This window comes from Barbus barbus, assembly GCF_936440315.1.
Source record: "Barbus barbus genome assembly, chromosome: 26".
Classification (NCBI taxonomy): domain Eukaryota; kingdom Metazoa; phylum Chordata; class Actinopteri; order Cypriniformes; family Cyprinidae; genus Barbus; species Barbus barbus.
In genome coordinates, this window is record NC_136754.1 from 19,893,811 (window position 1) to 19,921,000 (window position 27,190).

At 37.4% G+C, this 27,190-nt stretch overlaps 3 protein-coding genes across 3 annotated transcripts in view; all 3 read right to left on the reverse strand.

Annotated features, from left to right (window-relative positions):
- The window catches only part of arhgef4 (Rho guanine nucleotide exchange factor (GEF) 4), an 87,215-nt gene extending 77,156 nt beyond the window's left edge, over positions 1–10,059 (reverse strand). Inside the window, exon 1 of the mRNA XM_079378373.1 lies at positions 10,033–10,059. The gene's annotated coding sequence lies outside the window, so the exon portion shown is untranslated. The remainder of the gene's footprint in view (positions 1–10,032) is intronic.
- Positions 10,060–21,121: 11,062 nt separating this feature from the next.
- amer3 (APC membrane recruitment protein 3) lies at positions 21,122–23,833 on the reverse strand (the record flags this gene model as incomplete). Its single annotated transcript, XM_079379929.1, has 1 exon — positions 21,122–23,833. The coding sequence occupies one exon, from the start codon at positions 23,831–23,833 to the stop codon at positions 21,122–21,124; it is 2,712 nt and encodes a 903-aa protein (XP_079236055.1).
- Positions 23,834–25,728: 1,895 nt separating this feature from the next.
- The window catches only part of atr (ATR checkpoint kinase), a 28,358-nt gene continuing 26,896 nt past the window's right edge, over positions 25,729–27,190 (reverse strand). Inside the window, exons 46-47 of the mRNA XM_079379899.1 lie at positions 26,276–26,381; positions 25,729–26,031 (exon numbers count right to left, since the gene is read on the reverse strand). Of these exons, the coding sequence (XP_079236025.1) occupies positions 25,858–26,031; positions 26,276–26,381 (280 nt within the window). The 3' untranslated portion in view covers positions 25,729–25,857. The remainder of the gene's footprint in view (positions 26,032–26,275; positions 26,382–27,190) is intronic.

Consider the following 27,190-nt stretch of genomic DNA (forward strand, 5'->3'; position numbering starts at 1 on the left):
ATTTATCTCCAGTGTCCTTAGAAGCAGTTTTCCCCCTTTCCTCTGGGAAACGAACAGTTGACAGTTGGCTACTAGAGGACAGAGACTTTTGTGAGCAAACTTGTGCAAAACCTGAAGGACTATTACTATAAATCAGGCCCACTCTGGGATGTTTCTCTGGCTCTGAAGGAGTCAGGACTAGACGGGGGCCGGAGGGCTGGCAGGCAGTACAGGGCGAGACCGGAACGTTCCACATTTCTTTTCCTCTGGGACACATGAAACACATTCATGACCCCCACACAACACTGAAACAACACCACGCCTTGTTTGTTTTCTGAACTGTGCTCCTAATGCACTTTTATTATTGGCTATGTACAAAAAAGGAAAAAAGATGATATCAATGATACAAAACAACAGCTGTTTCGTGACGGACACTAGCAGCTGCAGAATGCTACTGTACCTGACACAGCAACAATTCCATTAGCATGAGGACAACAGATATTTTCCAGAGCTGTTCATATCTCACTATCCAGCTACATCTCAAAGGACAGGAGAAGACACAAATGTTGAAACTAGGTCTGTATAAGACATTATAAACATTTATGGCTAAAAGCTGTTCTGCTCTCTTCTGTCTTTCTTTGTTTATGATTCTGACAAGTGCCAGCTATTAGTATGCAGTTTTACTATCAAACTGTCTTACAGTGTCATTCAACATTTGTAGCTGTACCTGCTGTGATACTAAATCAGTGCTATATAAGAGACTGTTAGTTTATGGATGGATGGTGACCTCTGCTGCTTTGTTTGACTGCCCTTTAACTCTGAACTCAGCAGGAGTTTAAAATAGCCTGTGATGGGCACAACAGTTTATTCTAAAACTAGGGGGCTCCATCAGGACATCCCAGCAAGACATGAACAAATAAAGAATTCCTCATTTACTGCTTCAGCCCAACTAATCCAATAGGAAGTCTAGGAAATGAAGCAGAAAACAAGGATAAATAACAAATATTTTGGAATCTGCTTGTTCTGTCACTATATTTAGATATCTATCCTGAATTTCATGAAAAAATAAATAAATAAATAAAATACACACACAATTAAGTAGATTTCTGTTGTCAATTCCTTATTTCCGTAATGAAATATTACTGTAATATAAAAAATGCATAATTTATTACTTAAATTGGGAATTTTGTTGAACAGCAGACAGTTAATCATGCTGGAATTTTAATGTATGCTAAATAAATACTGTAAAACATTAAAACACTATACATATTATAATAATGAAGATTTGGTGGGGAAATGTTTGTAATTGTTATAAAAATAATGCCACAATGCAGAAAAAAAAACTTAATAGAATACCAAAAACATGCATAGGCTAAGTAAAAATAGTATATTTTTATATTAAAATAATTACATTATGTAAAATAGAAATAATTTTGGCATGAAATGGACATTTTTTGTGACATTCACTCATTTATTTTATTATGCTAAGCTGTCCAATTAAGTGTACTGTGGTATCATTGTCAAGACTAACAATTCCTATAGTGCCCTAGAGAAAACATGTTGAATTCTTATTCAAATAAACATTTAAAAAACTTAGAACAGTAGCATGCAACCTGTAAATATAGAACCACATCAGTATTGTATAAAATACAGAACCACATCAGCACTGGATAGGCTAATACAAACATGATCTCAAAACTCAAATTTACACAATTCGCATTCTGTATACAACAAGAGTTCACAAGCTCAGTGCTGTGTGATGGAATTCCTGAGATTACAGGTTTCACATCTAAACAATGGAGTTTTATTAAATAATCCGTCCTAGTGTGAAATTGCCTACTCATATACACCAACAAATTATCGGCTTAACAATAGAAAACTGGAGAGCGCAACTCCCATAACGGTTCTATATATAATGTATTATATAACATCTAAAGAAAATGGCAAAATAATTCCCAACCTATTAGTGTAAAACAAAACACACTGGTAGCTACATTACAGCGTGGTGTAAAATAACATGGCTGAACAAAGCACAATGTGTTTGACCCCTATGCAGGTGTCTGCACTGCGAAGTGTGCACCAATGGGACTTTTAAAATAAAGAAACCAGAGAAGCACTGCAATACAGTCATGTACAAAAAGAAAATGGACTGCTGAACTGACCAAAACAAGATTTACATCAAGACATACCTGTGCCATTTCTCTGTGGCCACAGCCTCTGTTTGGCATCCTAACAGCCACTCTTCTCAGAAAGCTGATCTGAGTTCAGCCAGACTGGCTCCCAGAGTCCATTCATCGCCCTGACTGCTCCTCAAGCACTGAGACTTACAGTGCACTCACTCCACAGCCTGTGGCTCAAACAGTGACACGAAAACAAAGGAGGAGGAAGCCCATCCCAAAACACTGAGTGAAAGAGGGAGGAAAAAATGGAATAAGAGAAAAGGGCCAGTCAGGACAGCCTGATGCCGCTAAGAAATTGAGGCTTTCTGAATAAAGAAAGGGAAATATTAATAGGGAAAGAACCAATCACAGGGGAGCGGACTCCCTCCTCCTTTTCGCCCGGAGGATGCTAATCATTTCTCTGTGCAGTCTGACAGGTAAAGTCGGTGCGCTCCTTTTATTTTCATAACAGTGTGTTTTCATGGCAGCGTATCCTCGTGAGATTTCCGCAAACAAGTGAATGTTTTAAAGAGATAAAACATGCAGGACAGATGGACAATTGTGGAAGGAATATAAAATGCTTTCTTTCAGGTCAAAGGGGGTGATTCGCTAAAGGTGTTTTGAAAAATAAGCTTTTTTATTAATGATGTTTTTGTCTTATTAGGTAACTCAACAGCCCATTAATGCTAAAGTACACTTTCATCGACACTATAACTTTGGCATTAATATTGCTAAATATTAAGAACCATTTTTACAATGATTTACTTTTGAAGTAAAATCAAACTCAAAGAAAAAAAATCCCGTAAAATTTACAGTAAAAAACTGGCAGCTGTGGCTGCCAGAATTTTACTGTAAAAAATATGGTAGCAACGTTTTAGAGTTTACGGATTTAACTTAAATTTACAATTAAAAAACGTATTTCATTAACTGATATAATGTTAATATACCAACCTATTGAAGCTCTGAAATCTGTTTTGTACCTTGTACACTAATAACCACCAAAATCAGGTGGTGATGAGAAAGTCACATGATGAACCAAAGCTCACTGCAAGCTGAGAAGGCCAATACTAATACAGTTCCCTCCAAAAGTATTGGAACAGTAAAGACAAAATTGATCTGTTTGCTCTGGAGTCAAGACATTTACAAATATGATTAAAAGATGAATATGAGACAAAAATACAGAATGTCACATTTTATTATTAGCCGTTTCAACACATAGATGCTTTACCAGCTAAGAAGTTCAGCACTTTTAGAGTTTCATCCCCTTATCTGATGTGAGCATAAGTATTGCCTACGTCCGATGTCTTGCCTACCAATATTCAAGAAAATGCCACCAGATTCATTGGGAAGTGCTTCATATTGCATCAGGACAATGACCCAAAACACCCTGCCAGTTCAGTCAAGGAATTTATAAGGGCAAAGAAATGGAAAATCTTAAATTGCCCAAGTCAATCTCCAGAATTAAATCCGATTGAACATGAATTTCACCAGCTGAAGAGGAGAGTAAAGGCAGAAACTCCCCAAAACAAGCAACAATTGGGATTGGCTGCATTAAAGGCTGGGAAAAGTCTTTCAAAAGATGAGACCAAGAGTCTGGTGATGTCTATGGGTCACAGACTCACTGCTGTGATTGTGCGCAAGGGATCTGCAACTAAATAGCTTTTAATCTTTTATATCTGCCTTATGCTCAACTGTCCCAATACTTATTCTCACATCAATGAGTGGGATAAACTCTAAAAGTGCTGTTCTTTTTATTTGGTAAAACATGTATGTGTTGAAACGGCTAATAATAAAATGTGACATTCTGTAATTTTGTCTCATATTCATCTTTTAATCATATTTGAAAATGTCTTGATTCCACAGCAAACAGAGCAATTTTGTCTTTACTGTTCCAATACTTATGGAGGGCACTGTATATATATATATATATATATATATATATATATATATAAAAGGTGCACAATGTCATTCACATAACACCATCATGGTAAGAGACATGAAACTGAAATATGCAATAAACATTAAACATTAGATGTAACATACAAATCCTAATAAACATAACTGATAAGAAAAACTAAGAAGAAACATCATTATTTCAAAGAAACAACATCAAATTTAAAATGCAATATTCTTTGTCACTTCCAAAAACTGTATTTTACCATAAAATGACATGAAATGTCACCGTATTTAGTAGGGGAACTTACGTTAACCATTTAACATGTTTTTACAGTTTTTTACCGTTAAATTCACAATCATTTTTATAGTGTCCCTTTACCTCTCCCTTTAAAGTATGCGTGAACCAGAAATTGTACCCAAAAGTTGTAAATTTCCTGAGTGAAACAAATATTAAATGAGAAAAAATTAAGGGCAGGGCTTGATTTTTTCTAGTTAGCAGCAGACTCAATGTTCTGCTCAAACTGACATCATTGGATGCTAAACTCCATTACATGGAGGAAGCAAATTTTTAGATTTTGACTCTCTCTCTCTCCTAGCGTTTATCCCTTCGTAATGTGGGGTCTGCTTTTCGGCAGATTGCTCTCCATTTCTTCCGATTGAGGGCATCAACGGGGGCGACATTTTCATGTTTCATGTCTTCCCTTATCCAATCCATCCATCGCTTTTTTGGTCTTCCTCGAGGTCGCTTTCCTTCCAGGTTGAGACACAGGGCCCTCTTCGCTATTGACTCTTCCTCACTCCTGACTACGTGGCCATACCATCGAAGTCGCGATTCCTTCATCTTCTCCATAATCGGTGCTACTCCCATGGTCTTTATGACGTCTTCATTCATTACTTTGTTCCATCTGGTTAGCCCTAGCGTCCACCTAAGCATCCGTATCTCCATTGCATGAAGGGCCTGTTCGTGCCTGTTGACCGCATGCCAACACTCCACTCCATATAGGGCGACTGGACGGACGACTGTCTTATAGATCTTTGCCTTGAGATATTTGTGCATGCTTTTATAGCAGAGGACGCCGGTGACTTGGCACTATTTTAACCAGGCAGCATTGACTCAGGACCTGACATCTGGGAGGCTGTCGCCATCAGTCGAAAGGATGGAGCCGAGATATCTGAATTGGGTGGCCTTCTTCAGATCTATACCGTCAATGCTGATGGTATCACTGGTCTGGGGGGGGGGGGGGCACTTTCCATGTACTCCGTGCTGCCGATGTTAAGCCGTAGGCCATTCTGGTCCAGGCGGTCTTTCCACCGTTGTGTGTGGTCTTGGAGGTTTGATGTTTGATGATGGCGAACGGTGGTGATAACCAGGCAGGGCAGCGGACAACACTTGTAACGTTTTAAATTTTTATATTTTGACTAAAGATTACAAAAGACAAACAACTTTTTCCTATGGATTAACTTGCAAAGTCAAGTCAAAGCAGAATCAACTGATTAGCGTCTCCAAGCAGTACACAATATAGAGCCGCTCCTGAATTAATCAGTGTTTTTGAACAAACTGGTTGAGCGAATAATTCAATAACTCACTCAAAAAACATTTAAGGGATTTGTTCCTGAAATAATCATTTGAAAAATCAAAACTTTTAAATGAATCAGTTAAGTGAATAATTTAATGACTCATTTATAAAAGCCGTTTACATAATTTGTTCCTGAATTAATAAACCTTTTTGAATGAATCGGTTGAGTGAAAGATTCACTGACAATGTAACCTGCAGAAATTCCCACCACTAATTCACAGACCGACCGTCTTTTGTTATTATTATTAGCATTACTATTATAGTTAACGTTTAATTCAGTAATTTTGTGTTGCAATGTCTGTTTTCTAGGTTTAACAAATTTGAAATCTTTCCAACTATCCCCCAGGCTGAGAATCACTGAACAATTATCAGAGGAAGGAAGCACCAATTCCCATTTAAAAGCCCAATTATATTCATTTGATAAGGACTCAATAAAGTCATTATCCACAGGTCAGCATTCATAAATGAAGTCTATGTAGTCCACCTGAGCAGGTTTTAGAGCTTCGAGGCAAAAGGAAATAAATAAACAGCTTGCCAGTACAAATCTGGCACTCCTCCTGCAGCCCTTCGCCTGTGGCAACCACCTCCAAAGAAGAAGAGTGCGTGTGAGAAGTCGCTTCATTCTAAAAGGATAGGGAATGAAAAGAAAAGCAAGCACTTCCAGATCTCTTTGTTTAGGCCATAACGAATACCTCTGAATAACTGTCACTTTCTCTCTCTTTCTAACTCTCCCTCTGTCTCACCTAGCATGAAGCACGAATCTTGTGCTATATACTAACATATTATAGTCATAATGCATGCAGCCACCAAATGAAAGGCCATTGTTCCAGGCAGACATGTGACTTTTATTACTGCGAGTGATCAAAATCAGTTATTCAGCGTTGGGCGGGTTGAGGGGGAGCGAGCACAGAGGGAAGTTGTCAGTCAGAAGCTGAAAGAGGTCACAATGCAAGCGGGGCAGTACATGATAATGAGGAGCTCTTTCCGATGCATGAGTGATTAACGGACCACGTAAAAACGCGATGAACTTCAAATGCATGGATAAAACCCAGTCATTCCAGCTAATCCACAGAAGAAAGATCCGAAGCACAGAAACAACACAAGTACTCCCAACTCTCTTTAGCTGCTCTTTTCACATCTCTGTGGTTCCCAGACATTGTCTAAAGGAGAGTAATTATGCAGCGTGTATCCAGAGAACTTTACCCAGGGTGAAGTTTACCCTGGCAGTCCGCTGCTATCATCCACTCGCCACATGAGAGTCCACCGCAGCCAATGCAACAGTCTAAAGCCAACTCTGAGGTTCAGCACTGGGTCATGAACGTTGTGACAGGTTCTTCCTCCAGTCCATAAACAAGAAGGGCAATGCTGAGATTTTAGAAGATTATGTTTTATTATTAGAACTAATGTGGGAGTTTATGACTGATGCAGCATTATTTGCATGTTTGTGGCATTATAACTCATGCCTCGAGCTTGCATTGCCTGTAGGGCACAACCCTTCAAAGCATACTTCAAAGGAGCATGTGACCAGAAATCCAAGAATATATCTCTAAGCTTGCTGAATATAAGTCTCAACTGAGAGCAAACTGTGCAGATGGAACCATTAGAGTCAGACTGATATATAAATATACAAACATGCATTTGTACCAATTTAAATCCTAAAGTTAAAGGCATAATGTCTACATCTTATACACTCACATATATTTTAAAGGAAATTTCAAAACTCTAATCGCCAAGAAGATGATTTAAGTGACGCAGCTGACTTTATTACTGTAAAATAGGTACAAGCTGAGACATGAAGAGGCAGATTAGAGCTGAGCTGGAAAAGCATGAAATTCTACCAGTATTTCATCTTCTGTAAAATCCCTTTCATTAAAGGCAACCGCTTTTACCTTTACTTTAAAGTTGCCTCATTTGTTCTATATAGTATAATATGTTTTATTATTTAAGTAAGCATTTAAAAAATACATAAATGTGTAATTATACAAAACTACATATAATAGTATAATTAGAAATGAATTCTCATATTTTACTAAATTACAAATTTATTTCTTGTCATATTTGTATTTCTATGCACTAATACATATTATTCGTAAATACACAAATAAATGTAGTTTTTTTATATACATCAAAGAATCCTAAATATATGAATGGATTATGAAAATTCAGCTTAGCCAATAGAATAAATTAAGTATGAAATATTTTAAAATATATTAAATAGACAAGTGTAATACTATTTTACAATATTACTGTTTTACTGCAAACAAATGCAGCCTTGGTGAGCATAAGAGCATTAAAAGATCATACCAATCTCAAACTTGTGAACGGTAGTGTTTCGGTGATCTTGTAGAAGTGCTTCACTGCTTTATTGGTGTTTAGATGAAACCTCATTCCAAGGAAAATTCTGAGGTACAGCCAAAGCAAGTCTGGATGTTCCAAAAGGCATTTTTGGCTCAATTATCAACAACAGAAAGCTACATAAATCACCCAGACAATGACTGAACGGTTGTGCCTCACACTCTCAGTGTCAATAAGCAGATCTGTGAGAGAAGCACAGAGAGGCCAAGATCTTTTTGTGAGATATACAAAGTGCAGTAGTGGGGAATGTTGTAAAGGTGCAGCAGTCAACCATATCAAGAGCTCTGCATAACACTGGTCTTTAAAAGAGCGTGGCACAATAGATACCATCACTCAAATAAGTGAAATAGACTTTGGAACTCAAGAAAACCATAAACTATAACAAAGCTCACAATGAAATATTGTATGGTTAAATGACACAAAAATCAAATCAATATGTGCTAACACAACACAGCACCAAGAAGTATGGCTAATCCTTCTGTACTAAACCAACCAGAAGAACAGCAAATCTGCCAGGATAAATGGGTCAAATTTACACCTGTCAGTTATGCAATGATATATATACTCATCCCAAAATACTTAACCCTATAAGCCTAATGCATCATATTTGATTTATAAATGTATAATGCATCTAAATTACCAACACGATCAAAACTTTGCTGAAGAACCTGTTGTGCATATAATCTTCTACATGCACTCTGCTTGATACAGTAGTTTATACCTTATTAGCAAGTAAAAGGCCTTTTAATATAATTCTAAAATGTCCCGTTTCAGGTTGTGGTTGCACATGCATTTTTGCTGTGAAGTCTTTGCTGAATTTTTTAATGTAAGCATAAGAATAAATTTTACATTGTTAGTAATATTTGATGATAAACACTTAGTGGACTAAAGCAACTTAGGTTTTCCAAATTCCATCTTACTTTTTGCATATAAATATAGCAACTACACCAAATTGCATATTTTGCTCAATTTGGGCTTCTGAATAAAATTGAAGTGTTTTCTCCTCCTCCAGTATGAGTTTCATATTTTCATATTATTATGAGCTATTTGAGCTGACGTATATGAGCTTACGAGATGTCCTTATGCTATTAATATGACGCAAGATGCCTGTAATCCAGTTTGAATTCACCCAAAGCTATTTGAATGGCTAGAATGATTATACGCATCAAGTTCTGTCTTATTCTGCCTTGCATAACTTCAGAAAAGAAGGGAACATATAAATGTCAATCATAATAACACTTCTGCTGGATGGTTTAACCTGACCCCTGACCTCAACATAATCATAGTTCAGACTTAAAATGATCATTAGTGCCTATAAAATCTTGTCAATGCAAAACTTAACAAGCACCTGCAAACAAACATTCACAATGACTGTATGAACCTCCTTATTAATATATAACTCCTACTGAGTGAAAAATATTATGCAATAATATTAGGTAACATTTCAATAAAACAGGAAAGGAAGTGAACAAATTGCACGACAGGAATCAACAACTACTGCTGTAGGGAGGAGTGGTAAACTATCAGGACTAATCATTCTATTAAATAAGAGACAACACTGCCTAAAACCAACATAATTTTCTGGCCTGTTCATACCTGATCAGAGCAACACAACACACTGCAAAACTTCCGTTCATGTGTCAGGAAAGTGCACCAACCATCTGCAGACACTAGACTTCAATGCATTGCACAACTCCTTAGCAACATCCGACAAGTTAAGGCACAGCCTCTACAGGGGTGAAGGCAGATAAGCTGTTGGCAGCATGTGAGGAGAAGTACAGTATGTCCTGATGGTGCATGCTTGCTCCTCAGTGATGATTACATCAAACCCTTTGGCTGAAAGACGCTTAGTGGGATTCAATTCAAATGAATTAATCCTTGCATTAAATGGAAAATTACAGATCTAAGAGTATTAGATAATAAGCTCTCACTGCATCAGTGGTTAAATAATCTAAATGAACTGAATGAGAATTATGGTAACAGTGTGAATTATGTGTTTTTCTGTTGGTATGAGATTTGAAGTGTACAATCAGGTTCATCAAACTCAAAAGGAAGACTGAGCTTACCTGGGGAAGAACTGGCGACGGTCTTAATCTCTGGAGACAAACAAAAAGGAAACATATACAAGACCGTTTCAAGGTGTGTCGTGAATTAAACTACCAACAATTCTGTACAAAACACAAGTAATGCAGGCATTAGCCTTACGGTAAACTGTTGACATTAATGCAAACCACAGGGAACTGGTACAGTATTACTGGAACTATTGTAAGATATTTAGTGTTTAATTAGGGTGAGGTAAACATATATAATATTACGACTTCACTCTAAAAAAAAATGGTGCTATATAGCACTAAAAGTGGTTCTTTGGCTTGTAATCATAGGGGAACCAGTTTTGGTGCTGTATAGCACCAAATCTTGGTGCTTCAGTGGTTCTTTGGCATGACTGAGGGGCTATATAGCACCGCTACCATATACAGAACCTGTTAAGCTCCTGTATGTTTCTTCAGCGGTTCTTCAGTGGTTCTTTGGGGTGATTAAGGTGCTATATAGCACCACTGCCGTACAAAGAGCCTGTTAAACCCCTTTAAAGGTTCTTTACGAGCCAAAGAACCACTGTTGGTGCTGTTTAGCACCATATTTGTTGAAGAAATACAATGCAATATGGCACCTTATGGTTCTACATAGCACCATTTGACAAAGGTGCTGTATAGCACCTTTAAAGATATGGTGCTCTATAACACCAAAAGTGGTTCCCCTATGATTACAAGAAAAGAATCACTTTTAATGCTATATAGCACCATTTTTTTAGAGTGTTCTTTTGAGGTTAAACGGGTATCTTAGTGTTAAAGTCTACTATAGTTAAAAGTAATGTTACCAAATAAACATGAAAGAGAAAAATCTAACCCATGGTGCTTGTTAAAAGCTACTGTTTCTTGTGCAATTTTTGTTCGGTCATAAATGTCTTAATAAATACATGCCTTTGTTTGATCTACTATAGCAGTCCATATGGTTCTCTACCATGTAAAAAAAACTCCTGCTGAGGTTTAATGTCAGTGTTCATTCTTTAACCGATCAAAACCAGTTCAAGGTGTGACCTCCGACCTAAGACAGCCAGATACACTATTTATATCATCTTTTATTAAACCAGATTAAGTTGTCAGATTTTATTCATTTTAAACCATTAATACATTAGGAAGCCACATATGAATAGGATCACTTGAAGGACTTTGAAATGATAGTGCCTACCAAAAAATACTAACAATACAAACTCCAGTCTTTTATTCCCTAAATAGTCCAAGAACCCACTTAGCTGCTGATGTTTGGGCATGCAGATGGTTATAGCTATGCCTTGCTTAGAATAAAAGATGCAAAACCCCAGATAAACCCCTAATAGGTCATAAAGCTTGAGAAGTTGCTGTGATTTACAGCTGCTATATTCATGGAAAGGTTCAAATGGCAGCATTTCAAAGACTGGTAGAAGGATAGCGCATGGACGCAGTCAGCCAGCCATCACAGACATTTCAGTGCCCCGAGAAACACTTCACTGTTGGAACAGGTTCAAGGATTAGGCCGCATTTTAACAGACAAATATGGAGACAAATACAAGAAATGGGTGTTATTGAACTGAAAAGTGAGTGTTACTTAACTGGAAATTGCTTGTTTTTAGTTCTATAAACAGGCTGAGGGAGATCAGAGCAGTTTTGATTCAAGGACAGTAATCAGTACAATTATATTCACCCCTTACAATTTTTGGGAAATAATCCTTACTTTTCACAGACCCCCAACAACCATTTAATTTACTTACAATGGCCAGTGTGAAGATGATTTCACACCTTTCAACTGCATCATACCATAATATGATTGGGGTGTAAAAGGGTGAGACTGAGGGGAAGGGTTGGGTATAAATACTGATGAGCTTAACAGACCCCCAGGGTTAAAGCAGGTGGAGGGTCTGACTCCACCAAAAGCAATTTAAACTTTCTGACTGGGAGGGAATCTTCTGTGAAGCAAACCTTCACCATCTGTTATGAACAAGACTGTACTCTAAGTCATTCTCAACCAGGGACTAGGTCTCACTAGGGGGTCTCGGCAAACTTCCAGGGGGGCCTCAGTATATCATAAGTTTGATTAATAGTCTTAATTAAAAGTCTTATATAACTATTATACCTACAATTTTTATGACCACGTATTATTTGATTTCTACTTTTAACATTTGTACTTTTAAAAATTAATTTGTGATTCTACACAGCTATTTAAGTGAACTGCCGAGATATATTTTACTTAAAAGCATAATGACTTAATGATTTGACAAATGTTTAAAAACTGTATACTTAATAAAAAATGAATAAAAGAATAAATAAATAAACAAACAAACCAGTTAATGGTCTAAGAAAAATAAACTTGATTAAAAAAAAGTCACTTCATTTTTTTATTATTATTATTATAATTTTTTTTTTTTCGGAAAACAGGACTTAACATCCTATGCTATTTTCCTTTACAAGTAAATGTACCTTGATTTAAGAATGTTCAGAAAGTTGTATTGGAAAACTAGACAAATATACTGAGTAAAATGTATATATTTTGAGGCTCATTATTTCACTTTGTACTTTCAAATGCAACATGCCTTACCTGACACAACTTCAGTACTGTCCAACAAAATATGTAGGCGGAGAGGGAGAACTTCGCTCTCATGTACCGCTCGGGTAAGCAGGCGAGATGCATCTGCACATCATCCAGTCCTCCGTCTCCAGAACGCTCCAGTTCACTGCCCTGCGTCCCAGTACTGTTCCCAGCGCCTGCCTCCTCCATGACTGCCTCTTCACGACTTCAACAAGTTTAAAAGTCCTTTACAACAGGCAAAGCGTTCGAACTGTACCTGTCTGCTTCATGTTGGTTGTTATAAAGTCCGCTGAATGTCACAGAAGGCAACGGCTCTTAAACAGTGCATGACATTTGTGAGTAGGCTACTCAACCGCGGGTGATAGAGCAATGTTTATTTTACTGCTGTCAGTTTACACATATTTTCCAGCTCCGCGAAACGCGAGATTTACTTGTGACGCGGCGGTGTATAAAAAGCAGTGCAAAAGCCTCTGTGGTGTGGTATAACAAATTCCAGCGTCCCACGTTGTTTGTCGGTGACAGTCGGGGTAGAGGAGTGAGAGTTTCACATCCAACACCTCCTCCTCCGTCTACAGTAAACGAGCGACGCGACGCGACGCGACAAACCTGAACGCGCCCACTAAGCAGCGACTGTGTGAACACTGCAAGCTATCGGAGTTGTGGATGGAATTCTGACGTCGACACCCAGTGAACCAATCAAAGAGTTTGTTTACGCGAGCAGCGCGACGCGACGCGACAAACTTGAACACTTACATTAAAATCAATGAAATCATCAACGTTCATTTGAACTGTAAACAACTTAAGTGTAGATACAGATAATAGATCATTTATTACTGCCAAGAAATGCAGTATCAGCTTTACATAGGCTACCCAAGGACTCTCATCCAGACAGGGACCAGCAATATAAAATAGATTATAAAATATATATATATTATTATTACATGATTTAATAAGATCAAAATTATTGTCTTAAAGGAATAGTTCACATGAATATGAAAATTTGCTGAAAATGTAGCCTACTCACCCTCAGGCTGTACAACATGTAGATATAATTGTTTCTCCATCTAAACAGTTGTGGAGATTTTTAACATTACATCACTTACTCACTAAGGGAACCTCTGCAGTGAATGGGTGCCGTCAGAATGAGAGTCCAAACAGCTGATAAAAACATCACAATAATCCACCAAACTAGTTGATCAGTTAATGTCTTTTGAAGCGCAAAGCTGCGTGTTCATAATAAATAAAATCACCATTAAGGAGTTTTAACTTTAGAGCTGGCCAAAATACCAGAACAGGCCATAATAATGCTTCCTCTAGTGAAAATGTCCACCCCCTTTTGTCCTCTATAACATCAACATACACCAAAATATTTGTTTAGGACTGTTTTTAGGTTGTTTTTGCTTGCAAACAGCACTTGATCTGTGCATATTTCTCTCCTGATTCAGATGAGATGACTTTTTCACTGGAGAAAGCAATATTATAAATAGAGGGCTCATTTTATCAGGAATGGTTTGAAGTTAAAAGCACCTTAATGATGGTTTTGCTTGCTACAAACATGCATCTTTTTTCTCTTCATAAGATAACAAATTGATGGACTTGGAGTGGTTGATTACTTGGGGATTATTGTGATGTTTTCATCAGCTGTTTGAACTTTCTTTCTGACGGCACCCATTCACTGCAGAGGATCCATTGGTAATGCAATGCCAAATCTCGCCAAATCTGTTCCCGTGAAGAAATAAACTCAATTTTCAGCAAATTTTCATTTTAGGGTGAACTATTCCTTTATCTTACATGTCATACCGACCCCTGCTGTATCTTCACAGACCCCTGGTAGAAAACCCTGGCCATAAAAACGTTAATCTCTTTATTGTATTAAATTGACATTATTGTAATCCATTTAGAGAAAAAGCATTAAATCAATGGCTCTGTGATCAATGGGGCGTTTTTACACACACATTCAATCACAGACTTGTTGACGTCATTTTGTCTTAAAGCACAACCGGCGCCAGGCCTGATACAGGGCTCTGTTCAGTCACTCAGTTGTTTGCTTTGCTATTGTTCTGTCTATTAAGCAACGTCTGCGCTATAGTCAACACGTACAGTGCTGACACCTCAGCTCATCTGCTTGGTTTTGAAACAGCCCACATCTGAGTGTGAAATCAACCATTAGTACTCCACAAATACAAAAAGCTGTCATTTAAATGCACATAGATTCATAAATAGGTTTTTATTAATACTCAGTGACAAAGGCAAGCACATCAATATAAATATTGCACAGAACTACGATAATTGTCAGCTGCCCTGTCTTGAAAAGAATATAATGGCACTAAGAGGTGACAAAATAACATTCTTACTACTCCATTTCAACAAAATCAGCACTTTACATAGTTTATATAGCCTACAAATTCATGCAACACATTCGTTTTGCAATATAGTCATTCATATTATTAGGATATTGTCTGTGGTTCAAGTCTTACATGCTATTATCTGTTATCTAATTCTTGGATTTTGACAGCTTATCCTGAGAAGTAATATAATTACATTTGTAAAGAAATACAGCACAGATAAAAACAACTTCCCCAATTTTAAGTATATCAAATAATATGAGAAAAAGTAAGCTATCTGAAAAGCTTCTGTTCAGTGCTTACATTTTTAATTGTCAATGCCAAACTAGAGTGCTTTTATTGAGGATTATCATTGCATTCATTATTGACACCAGCTCTGTACCAGATGTTGTTATGGCTGATGCTGATCTAATGGAAAACAGGTTGAGGCCCTGAAATATAATATTTTACTAATAGCTGCTATAAGGTTATAACAGAAAGGGCTTCTTCGAAATGACCCTTTGGCTTGCATTTGTTTAGAGCAAGGATTGCTTGCACATATAGGCCACTTCTAAAGGTACCATTTCTTTGGTATCTGACTTTATCTTTTCAAATTTTGGTTTATTCATATTAGGGGTGGGTGATATGACCAAACTCTTATATCACGATATGAGTAATTTTATTGCAAGGTAACAATATATATCACAATATAGTTATTTTTGCTTTAAATAAGGTCTTTAGGATATACATTTTTTATACCATAGAAATGTAATTAATTCTTGTCACCGATGTCAATATCACAAAAAACTAATAGTCTAAAAAAAAAAAAAAATCAACCTCAAAGACAAGCAAACAGTGATTAAATAAGAAGCTAATTACAAGCAGTAGGCCCAGAAAAAACTACAGTAGAACAAATAAATAAGAAATGCTACATTGTATAATCAACACTGCATATTCTTCACTATGTAAATTAAATTTCTTCTTATTAAAGTTACAAAAGTGATTTAGTCAAGAGCAGTGAGAGATTTTCTCTCTTCTGTTGTTTGATTAACATGAATGACAGGCAGGAATATTAGATAGCTGTCACTTTAAGAGCTGCCCGGATCCAATATACTGTTACACATGCGTATTCTTTCTCAGCTGTTTGCTTTCACTAAAGACCTAAATTACTGTGTTTATGAGGATACTTGCAAAGATGGCATTTTGATACATATAAGTAAGTATTTAACCATTCAAGACCTATAAAATGGCAAAATAACTATGAGCACCGTCTTCAAGCGTGCCTCTCTGACAGCTCTTAAAATCACTTGTTTTTAAACCGCAATGCTTAAAAACGCATGCAAATGATAAGTTTTCGTGACCACGTAGCACAGCAATGTCACATGAGCGTGTAACCGTGATAAAAAGTACAAAAATCTCTATTGGTTGACAAATTTCTACTGATTAGTTGTGTCTACCGGAATATTGCCCACCCCTAATTCATATACATCCATAACCATTAAGTCGTCGTGACGTATTGTCAAGTATGGTGACCCATACTCGAAATTGGTGCTCTGCGTTTAACCCATCCAAGTGCACACACACAGCAGTGAGTAGTGAACAAATCCACACACACACACACACACACACACACCGTGAACACACACCCGGAGCAGTGGGCAGCGCCCGGGGAGCAATTGGGGGTTCGGTGCCTTGCTCAAGGGCACCTCAGTCGTGGTATTGAGGGTGGAGAGAGCGCTGGACACTCACTCCCCCCACCTACAATTCCTGCCGGCCGGGGGCTCGAACTCGCAACCTTTCGATTACTAGTCCGACTCTCTAACCATTAGGCCACGACTTCCCCCAAGAGTGTATATAAATATACCAAAATATAGATGTACAGACGTCTATTTTTCAGTAGATAACTGTCTGCTCAAAGATAGATGTGAAGACATATATAGATTAATAGTCATACCAGGGGTTATATTTATGGGAATTCTGTTCAATAACAACCCTAGCTGGACTATTGCAGTCTAGGTTGAGTTGAAGTATTTACCAAGTGAAAAAGGGACAGAATTGGCAGAATTACATTCCAAATTGGACAAAGACAAGTAAATGTGCCACCTGCCTGCTTTGTGAAGAGGCCTACTATATGTATGAATGGACCCTTTTTGGGGGTTCTCATCAATTCTGGTCACATCAGCCAGATCAGAGGCGTTCTTTCAAAGGGCTACTTTACCTCATTTATTCACTGATACACAATTATCCGTCTCTGTTTTGAACTTTAATTGGACAACTGAAAATGCAAAGTTGATTCCATTGCTGTGTCTCCAGCTGTCCCAATCCTTTCAAGAAATTGGCTGTTTCTCTTCCAAACTCCAGAATAGAGCTTTTCAAACAGCTTGCCAGATTGTTTCGATATACAAAAACAAGCTAAATTACAGCTTCCCACAATGTCAAATTTCATAGCTTTTCTCTATTAACACAACAGTTTAAACTGTGTCCCTTGGACATTAATAAAGTGTTATTGTAGTTATTGCACTAGTATGTACTGTCATTGATCCTTGGTTTGAAAACTCCAGCAATAAACTGGCAATAAAAATAGCAGTGATTGCAGAAACACTATAGAGAGAGAAAAACACTGATACGACAGGTTTCAGACAAATTACATTTTTTTTCAAACAAACAGATCAACAGACCTGTTGTTGCTCCAGGCTGACAGTGTTGCTGAGTAGACAGTAAAATGAGCAAACATTTCAGATGTCTTGCGGAAGAAATGTAGAGACTTTGACAGCTGGTAGAGTGGTCAGCTGACCGGAGGGCTGAGGTACTGGACGGAAGAAACGAGTTTAAGACAGTCAGGATCCACAAAGTCAGAATCTATACAGGAGAAATTAGAAAACAAATCAATGTTTCAATGTGCATATAGCTCTAAGGTTGAATCTCACCAAGAAATGCCATATTTCCCCTACAAAAACAATAAAAAATATATAGAATTATTTTCATATTATAATAATGAGAATTAAATTTATTTATTTTTAATTATTTATTGTTTGGACAGTCAACAACAAAAATTGTGTTGCTTAATGTTGCTTACAATGTCACGATATAATAATAATAATAATAATAATAATGGTCCAAAAAAAATTCTTGAATTTTTTTTAATGCAAAATATGATGTTTTGACAGATCTTGTGACATTCATTCATACTGTGATCCTATAATTATTCACAAACTCTTTTAGCATCTGAAGTGAGTGCATTTCACTCCTGTCATTGCCAATTATTTGAAGCAGCTGCACTAGATAAATTACTCTACTTTGAGGCAAATGTTTGTTTCCTTTTAGCATCAACCTACTCAACAAGGGTTTAGCGTCCCAGCAGCGCAGTCTATTCCCTTTCCATCTTGGTGTCCTGCACAAATAGCTAATTCCATCCCTCAGTATTGACACAGTCCCCCATTGTGTCCCACGTCATTGGACTAAATCATCCGTAGAGTCATGAAACCAAACTAACAGCATGAGGCTTATTCCCTAAGCCAGAAAACAACCGAGTCCTGTTCAGCATCACCTCTCTCAATAGGCAGCAGTCAGCCAGCTCTATACATCTGCTCTGTAGTGACTCCCGGGTTGCTAAGAACAGTCTCAGCACACTGATGGATTATAGACCAGTCAAAGCCAACATGAGCCTCTTCCCCTCTGGCTGCAAACCAAACTGCTGGAGAGCAGCATCAGATGAGACAAGCATGCATAGAAAATGTCCTGCTCTGATGAATGATAATGTATGAGGAAACACAGTCAGGCTTAGTTTGATTCTGGTGAAGAAATGCAGGTGGTTTAAACATTCTGTTCAATCTCACACGGGGTTTTCAGCACTCATGCATAGGTTGTGATATGTCTATACTGCCACATAGTGGCCAAACTGTACCGTTACAGAATAAAAAAATAACTTTAGTCTGATTAGAGTGACAGTGGAACTAAAAATGAGTTCAGTATCTACGTTCAGCATTTTTTTGGTACACAGTCGAAGTAATCTAGTTAAATGGCTATATCTCTAAAATTCATGAGGTTGACTTGGTTCTTTACCATTTTCCAAAATCCCACATTATTTACCACTGCACCTAGAGTACTGATTCACTTCCAAGGGGACCAAGGGATGACTTAAAAATATTTAATATAGTAAAATTAAATATATTTTTTTCTCTCAATAACTCTTATTTTATTTAAAATACATACAGAAACAGAATATTTAATCTTGATTAATTTAATATATCAATACTCCCAGTTTGAAAACAAGCAGCATTGTCATAATTTCTTAGCCATTTCTTTACCCCATTGGGGGGCCTTCAAGTCAAAAAGGTTGAGAACCATAGGGTTCACATGATAATCACACATAAATGTTCCTTAAGAGTAAATAAGTATGTAGCAACCTGCAATCTAACACAATCAGTGCTCTTGTGGTACCCCTTTTATCAGAAGAAATGGGGTAAGCAGATTTGCCAAAAGGCTGTAAAATGCCCATTAAAAGCGTACACAAAGGGAAAAAAAATATTTAAGAATTTTGAATTTGAATCAAATTCTTTGTCAACAGAGAGACAGTCTTATTAAATTATTAACAAGCTATTCTCCTCAAATTCCATTTACTTTCAGTTCCACAGTTATCGTTTTAAATTATTAATTACCACAGGTCAGATGTTTTCTTTTTAGACACACAAGTCTTAATCACCAAAAAGCATCTAAGCAAAATAAAAATAATAAAATCACCATCAAAACACAACCCCATACACCTAAAGAATACAAAACAATTACATGTAAGAATTACCTGCAGCATCAAATCCTAAATCAGAAGCTTACGACACCAACATCATTTCCACTCTCGTGCTGGTACACTGCCAATATACTGAGAGCTTTCCATCTAAATGCTGTTGCTATGGTTTCAAGATATCAGCTCAAATATATAACAAGACAGATATGTAGGGAGGATATCTAACCTTGAATCCCTATCAAAAGCAGCTCTGCTATCCTTAGTGCTCATTAATTTACTCCAAACACTCTCGCATGGAGAACTATAATTCTAAAGCTGCCAAGTAAGTCATTTATAAAGGAACAAATCCAGAGAGGCAAAGCTTATTGTAGATTTCAATGTATCCATATAATGTATTTCAGTAGACAGTGTGTAGCCATTTCAGATCTTTTTTTGTGGAATAGTTTGCATGAGAGTACTAATAATAGACCAAAAGACTAAAACCCTCCCTCCCCCTGAAATCCTAATTACACATTCAGTCCATCAACGCTCAGTGACACACACACCGACAACCTATAGATCAGAGTCTTCGAGCACCTCTGCTGACCCAGCTACAGCAGAATCATTCCCAGAAAGCCTTGAAACACTGAGACACAAACAGTTCCCCTGACACAAGCACAAAACTGTGGCTATTAAATTAAAGAAGAGGTTTTAAAGGCCCTGATCTGCAAAATGTGCTTCTGCACCATAATGACTGGCAGTGTAAAAATAAACTACTTTCAAAATGCTTTAAAGAAGACATTAGAATATATTAAGTATTGTGTTGTTGAATCTTTCCAATTTTCCTATTTCATTTTTAAAAACTGCATAATGCTCTCCTGCTGTAACTGACAGCCTGTTACAGTACAGCATGCCAATTTGCTCACCTCTTGCCATTGTTTTGACAACAGGATGAAGGACTAAGTGACATGTTTCCTCTGAGGCCTCACTAACACAGGTGCTTCTCAAGCACCCCTACAGTCATTAATAATGAAACTATTCTTGGCTCTATTTTTCTTGCAATAAGATTACAGTGACCTGGAAAGCTACAATACAGGCAAATAGTACATAATGTAAAAATATATATGTTTGTGTGTGTGTGTGTGTGTGTGTGTGTGTGTATCTATGCAACACTTAATGCAATGCTTAATGCTAGGCCAATTGTCCTAAACCACAATAAGAATGTCAACACTTGAAATTTTGAGCCTCGGAAATTAAAAATAAATAATGAACTGGACAGTCGACATGACGTGTAATAGTAGCAAGTGCCTAAATATATTTTCAACTGCATATTGCAATTATTGTATGTCAAATATTTCATTAAAAATGTGCATTTTAAAAAACATTTTAAATAATTTAAACCCCATTTGGATGGATGGATGTTTCAGCACTAAAAAGACATAAATGTGCAAATATGTGCTAACTCTTGATTAGATAAATCCAACACCTGTTTCACTTCTTCATTCGGTGTCTGCGTTCTACTTTCCTATCTCCTGGAAAGACACTGCATGATCCCTCATTATTCACAGCAGACTTCCTGTGATGCCGTAATCTGTGCTTCTTTTGGGATGGATTTCCCTCTTCCACCTTATTATGGTGGTCCTCTCTGCAAAAAAAATCTGAAGAGGCGGAGGCCAAGAGAGGAAGAGATGTAGGCCTGGTAGCTTGAGATACGTCTGCATCACCAGATGAACCGTAAGTTTCCAACACCAAATCATCAGAAGCATTGGTAGTGACAAGTCCCTCAGTCTCTAAAAGGGAAGGTTTCATATCTTCAGAAAAGCTGGACCTCCTCAAGCGATGCCTAGCATGCAAGCCTCTCTCAGTAGTGGCCACTGGCCTTTTCTTGTGCTTTGACTTCATGTATTTTTGAGACTGCTCTTTGTTCCTTTTTGCCCCTTGCTCAAGCACAAGGGCATCTCTTATCTCACAGCTTGAGTGAGCTTGAGTTAAGTTGATTTTCAAAGAAGACAACTGACTAGCACACTGCTCAACAAGGGAAGCTATGCTGATGTCACTTCTTATCCCGCAGGTGCTGGCCGGAGAGAGTAGGTCTCTGGTTATTGGCTGTGGAATTGGGGTGGATCTGGGAAGACTGGAATTGGCCCAAAAGTCTGAAGTCTTGATGTGCTCAATGAGGGACATACAAGAACGGCACAAGTGCATTTCTTTAGCTCCATTTTTCAGGGAATTCTTGCAGGATTCACAAAGAGAATCCTTGTTTATAGCCAACACAAACAAAGACCTTGTCCCAGAGCCAGGGGAGCTTACCACTGGGGACTGCAAATCTCCACCTGGAGTCGTAGGAGAGTCGATATTGAATATCCTGAAACACACACCACTCATTGGGGTCCTGGGTTGGCTCTCTGGAGAGGCCAAGGTTGACATCACTGTATTTGTATCATATTTTGAAGGCAGAACACCAACACGTTTTTGACTTGACTCTTTGAAATTAACAGTGTCTCCTCTACCGTTAACAGTTCTTGCTCCTTTTGTTGGTTTTCTAACCCTTCCTGACCGGTTTTCACATCTCAGACATACATCTCTTGTATCTTCACTGCTAATTGTTGAAGATCTCAAATCTGTTGGGTTGCTTTTGTCTGTCCTATGCTTTAGCCAGTTAACTATACCCATAGCCATAGACATCTCAGTGTCACAAAGCTTTAGTAAACAATCCTTCCCCATCCATTTACTTTGCAGAAGCTCTTGACCAATAAAGTCCTGAGCCAAAGGTGGGGCAAGATTCTCCTCTGCTCCAACATGGAAGCTGTACATGGACAATGGACGATCACTGCACTGGCCAACAATGCTGTCTGTTAGATCAAGCTCATCATCAAAGATCGGGGTAATCTCTGCATCGCTGGGGTCACAGAATAGCTCATAAAGAGCATCTCCACTGTATGTGTCCCTTGGGAACTTACTGGAATGCACTGGAGTGAGGGAACTTCTGCTGTGGTCCTCAAAACCAGGAGAAACATAATCGCAGTAGCCCTCATCACTGGTGTTCCCTTGGTTGTCACTTTTGGGTGTTATCACATCAGTATTAAATTCCATTATCTCTGACTCAACAGGTCGAGGTGTATTTGCTGTTAAATCTTCAGACTTGGTTGAGGAAGAAGATTTTGTGATAGGTGTTGTGGATTTTGTTGCATGTCCTGGTGCTTTTGAACTTTTCCCTAATAGCAAAGTTCTGTTTAGGGTTTCCCACAACCCAAACATGTCCAGGACCTCAGCATGAGCTGGAGAGGTCAGACATTCCTTACCTCCCTGGAAACCTGCTGTAGTAGGGCTTTGCTTTGGAGGTTCACAAGCAACTTTGTGATGCTCAGGGCTAAGGACCCCCTCAGGTGATACAAGATCATCAGCAAATATCTCGCCACAACCAGCCTGAGATCCAAAGCTTTTTAATGAAGCTGCATCCTCATAGACATTAGCACAACATTCACTGGAAGAATCAGAGGGAGTCTCACTAAGTTCGTCATTAAATCTGCTTCCTGCAGTGGTATGTTCTCGGTGCCTTACCGACTTCCTCGTCCGTTTCAATGATGGAACTTTTTCACCCACAACACGACATGGTGTATTTGGTGACATAGCTTTCTCATGTTTGTGTCTTTTGTGAACAATCAAGTCCTTAATGGCCTTCCTAGGTTTCCTCAGGGAGATCCTCTTTTTAGGAATGGATTTAGCTATGCAGGGCACAAAGGGCACTTGAGGTGTTAGGTTACGGTAATCAATGATTTCACGACTGCTGCCAGATGTTTCCCGATTCTCACGAAGCAACCTTAGAGGGTCCTCGAATCCTGAAAAGCTGACACTGGTCACCAGCTTATGGTGATGGCGCCAGTTGGTCCCATCTTTGTATCCAGGGCTCTCAGCTTCCTGCTGTCCAGTTCCTCTCACACAGTCATGGGTTCTGCTTCTTCTAAAAGAGCCACGGAGCCGTCTGTGACCTTCTGAGAGCGTGTCACTAACCCCTGGAGACAGGATGTCCAAAGTGTCTGGCACAGGCAGTGAGGATGGGCTTTCATCAGCACTGTGTGTATTCACAAATACATTATTCATGGCGATTTGAGATTTGCGCTCTTCAGGCTCTTTACATCGGCCATGTGCCTTACTTGACCTCTTTCGATCATCTGAAGAATCTTCGCTCTTTGACAGCTCCATGTTTTCATATACATAACTGTAACTAGATATGAGACAAATACAAAATATATTTTATAACATTATATTGTACTTAAATCATAATTGTGTTTACCATCTCGTCCTTTATTACTCAAATTTGAACAAGATTAAGAACATTTCCAAGAAACAATAACAAAACAAAAAACATTTTTATTGTCTAATGTTTTTAGTTCTTGGTGCTTTTGAATCTACATTTCAAACTGGCTATGAGATCAGTGAGAAATTTCTATATGCAACAGAAACTCACAACAAATTAATTTTCAAAACAACAAACATTATTTCAGAAAAAAAAACATTAAGATGAAGACTGCTTTTATCAGCAAAACAATATTCATGTTGAAAGGATTTTAAACTCATTCACATAATTGTAATGCAGGTCATAATTTTTATTATTCCTAAAACATTCACTGCCATTCATATGTGACCCTGGACCACAAAACCAGTCATAAGTAGCACGGGTATATACTATATTTGTAGCAATAGCTAACAATACACTGTATGGGTCAAAATTATCGATTTTTCTTTTATGCCAAAAATCATTAGGATATTAAGTAAAGATCATGTTACATGAAGATGTTTTGTAAATCTCCTACTGTAAATATATCAAAACTTAAGTTTTGATTAGTAATATGCATTGCTAAGAACTTCAAAGGTGATTTTCTCAATATTTTTTTTGCACCCTCAGATTCCAGATATTCAAATAGTTGTATCTCGGCCAAATATTGTCCTAACAAACCATTCATCAGAAAGCTTTATTCAGCTTTCAGATGATGTGTAAATCTCAATTTAAAAAAAAATGACCCTTGTGACTGATTTTGTGGTCCGGGGTCACATATATGTGAAAACTATTCAGCAATATTAAACAGCACAGCGACAATAATATTATTATGATGTATGCTGTTATTTGAGTAATAGGGGAAATTGTAATATGTCTGGTAGTATTTATAATACGCATAGCGACAGTATATTTTAAAGCAGATGACAGGTTGATTTGCAATAAGAAAAAGAGGATGTTATTGTGCACTTCGTTAATACTGCTATCATTTGATACCACAAGAACAGTCTGTATAGATTATAAAATAGGTCACACGAGTAGCTATATTATGACAAGACTGAGCATTATGTGGCTCTATAATTGCCAATAAACAACGGGCCATACGAACAGTAATGAGCCAATCGGAAATGCCTCACAAAAACAAAATTCCATTGATTTCATCTTTAGTAATAACTCCTGTTTGTAACGCACTCTGCCCTAATGGTTTGCAGTTCGTCGTTCGATTTCATTTGAGCAACGCCTTGATATACACACATTTTTGCAAAGACAAATAAATAAACTAATTCGAATGGCACGTTATTTCAGCGGTCATTTCTATACATACCTGAAGCAGATTGTGACAGAAGGCGTTTGGTGGGAGCTGCTGGTTCACAAGCGCGTGACAAGATGGGATCTGGCTGTCAGCGCGCGTGTGAAGATAATTACGATAGCCAATCAGAAGACAGAATAACAACACCGCATCATCGCTCACTGATCGATCATACGCCTGGATACAATACGTTCTCTCGCTCTCTGGACACTGAAATATCACTGAAGGGCTTTCATAACATTTCTGGTTGAGAAACATAAAGCCAGGCTCAGCTCAAACGGAGAGAGGAATATTAACAATATATTCCCCTAAAAAAATAAAAGAAAACCGGTGTATCACAACCCACTAATTCCACTCCAGTTATATTATAAAAAAGCTATTTGAATCCGCAGAATCATTTTAAATGTTTAGTGCTAAAAGCTAATGCTTAATATTTGCTTGTACTGTTACACTAATGCTAATATTTTACTTGTAAATTCCTTCAAAACAAAACACAAAAGAATGAAGATTCTTGAAATGTGAACAAAATTTAATTAACCCTTTGTGGAACACTGAAAACAATGACAAACAAACATTTTTGGAAAAAAAGCGCAGTACTAAACAGAAATATTATGTTCTCCAACTCTGAAGTGCAAATGTTGATCACAGATAAGGACCCCATCCAAGGTACATGAGGCACAGGAGGTTATCATCCGTGGCTTCCTGAATGAGGTAGTGTACATGGCCCTCAATGGACAGAGGCAGGCCCATCACTTTATTCCTGTTCTTGATCACTCCCTGAAGACGCTGCTCTATGTCCAGAACATGAGTCTTAGCCTAGAGTGGAACAAAATCAAATTATGTCCATTTAAAACTATTACTTAAGTGCATTAAGCAGCTCAAACTGCATGTAGTGAAGACGAGACACGTAAGTACTCAAAGCAAGTGTTTCTAATTTCTAACCATAATGCCTTATGTTTATTCATAATTCAAGCCTGCTTAGCTGAATATAAAAGCACATATGATCGACGTCACAGATAAGGATCTTCATTCAGGCTGAAGTAACTAATGGGGGAAGTACCTTCTCATTGAGGATCTCTCCAGATTCATTGACTTGTGTCTTAGAGGAACCCTTAACAGGTTTACTCCACTCCACCAAAGGATCATGCAGGAATGTTTTTAAAACACTGATGAAAAGGAATAAAGACATTATGAAATTTGAAGTATTATAAAAAAAACTGTATGAAATGTTAAACTCATTACGCAAATCAAACACACTCAACAGAGATTTGGTTTGAGAGATTTTTCAGTATTCATGCATTTTTACTGCAGTATCATGTCTACCAATAAGTGCTGCTATTTTGTGGGTCTTTAAGGAATATCATTCAAAACTCCTCTGCATTCTACAAGAATGTAACAGTGTTCACAGGTAAAGTATCTTACTTATTTAATGCACTAATTTACAAGTGAGAAATGTATTGCATTTTAAGATCAAAAGTGATTATTTAGATTATTTATTATTTAGAAAATATCAAACAGTGCTACAAATTACTTACAAATAATGAAAATATTTATATTGTATATTTTGTTTTGGTTGTAGTCCAATGATTATTTATTACAATAACAGAAAGAATTGATTAAAATACAGTTTTGCATAATAGGTTGAACATTTTACCATAAAGATAATCTTAATCTGTAATATCTGTCATAAAATATAATACTGGTCAATCTTTAACCCTTGATAAATAATATACCAAAAAAATAAATAAATAAACAAGTAGTAGTGAGAGCAATTGAGGTGATATGGATATATATGCTTCAGCATGTATGATACTACCGTTCAAATGTTAGGGGCAAGTATGTTTTTATTTTGAAAGAAATTAAGACTTATTTCATTAACATTAAATATGATCAAGAGTGACAGTAAAGACATCTGTAAGGTTACGAAGGTTTCTATTTCAAATAAAGGCTGTTCTTTTAAACCTTCTATTTATTC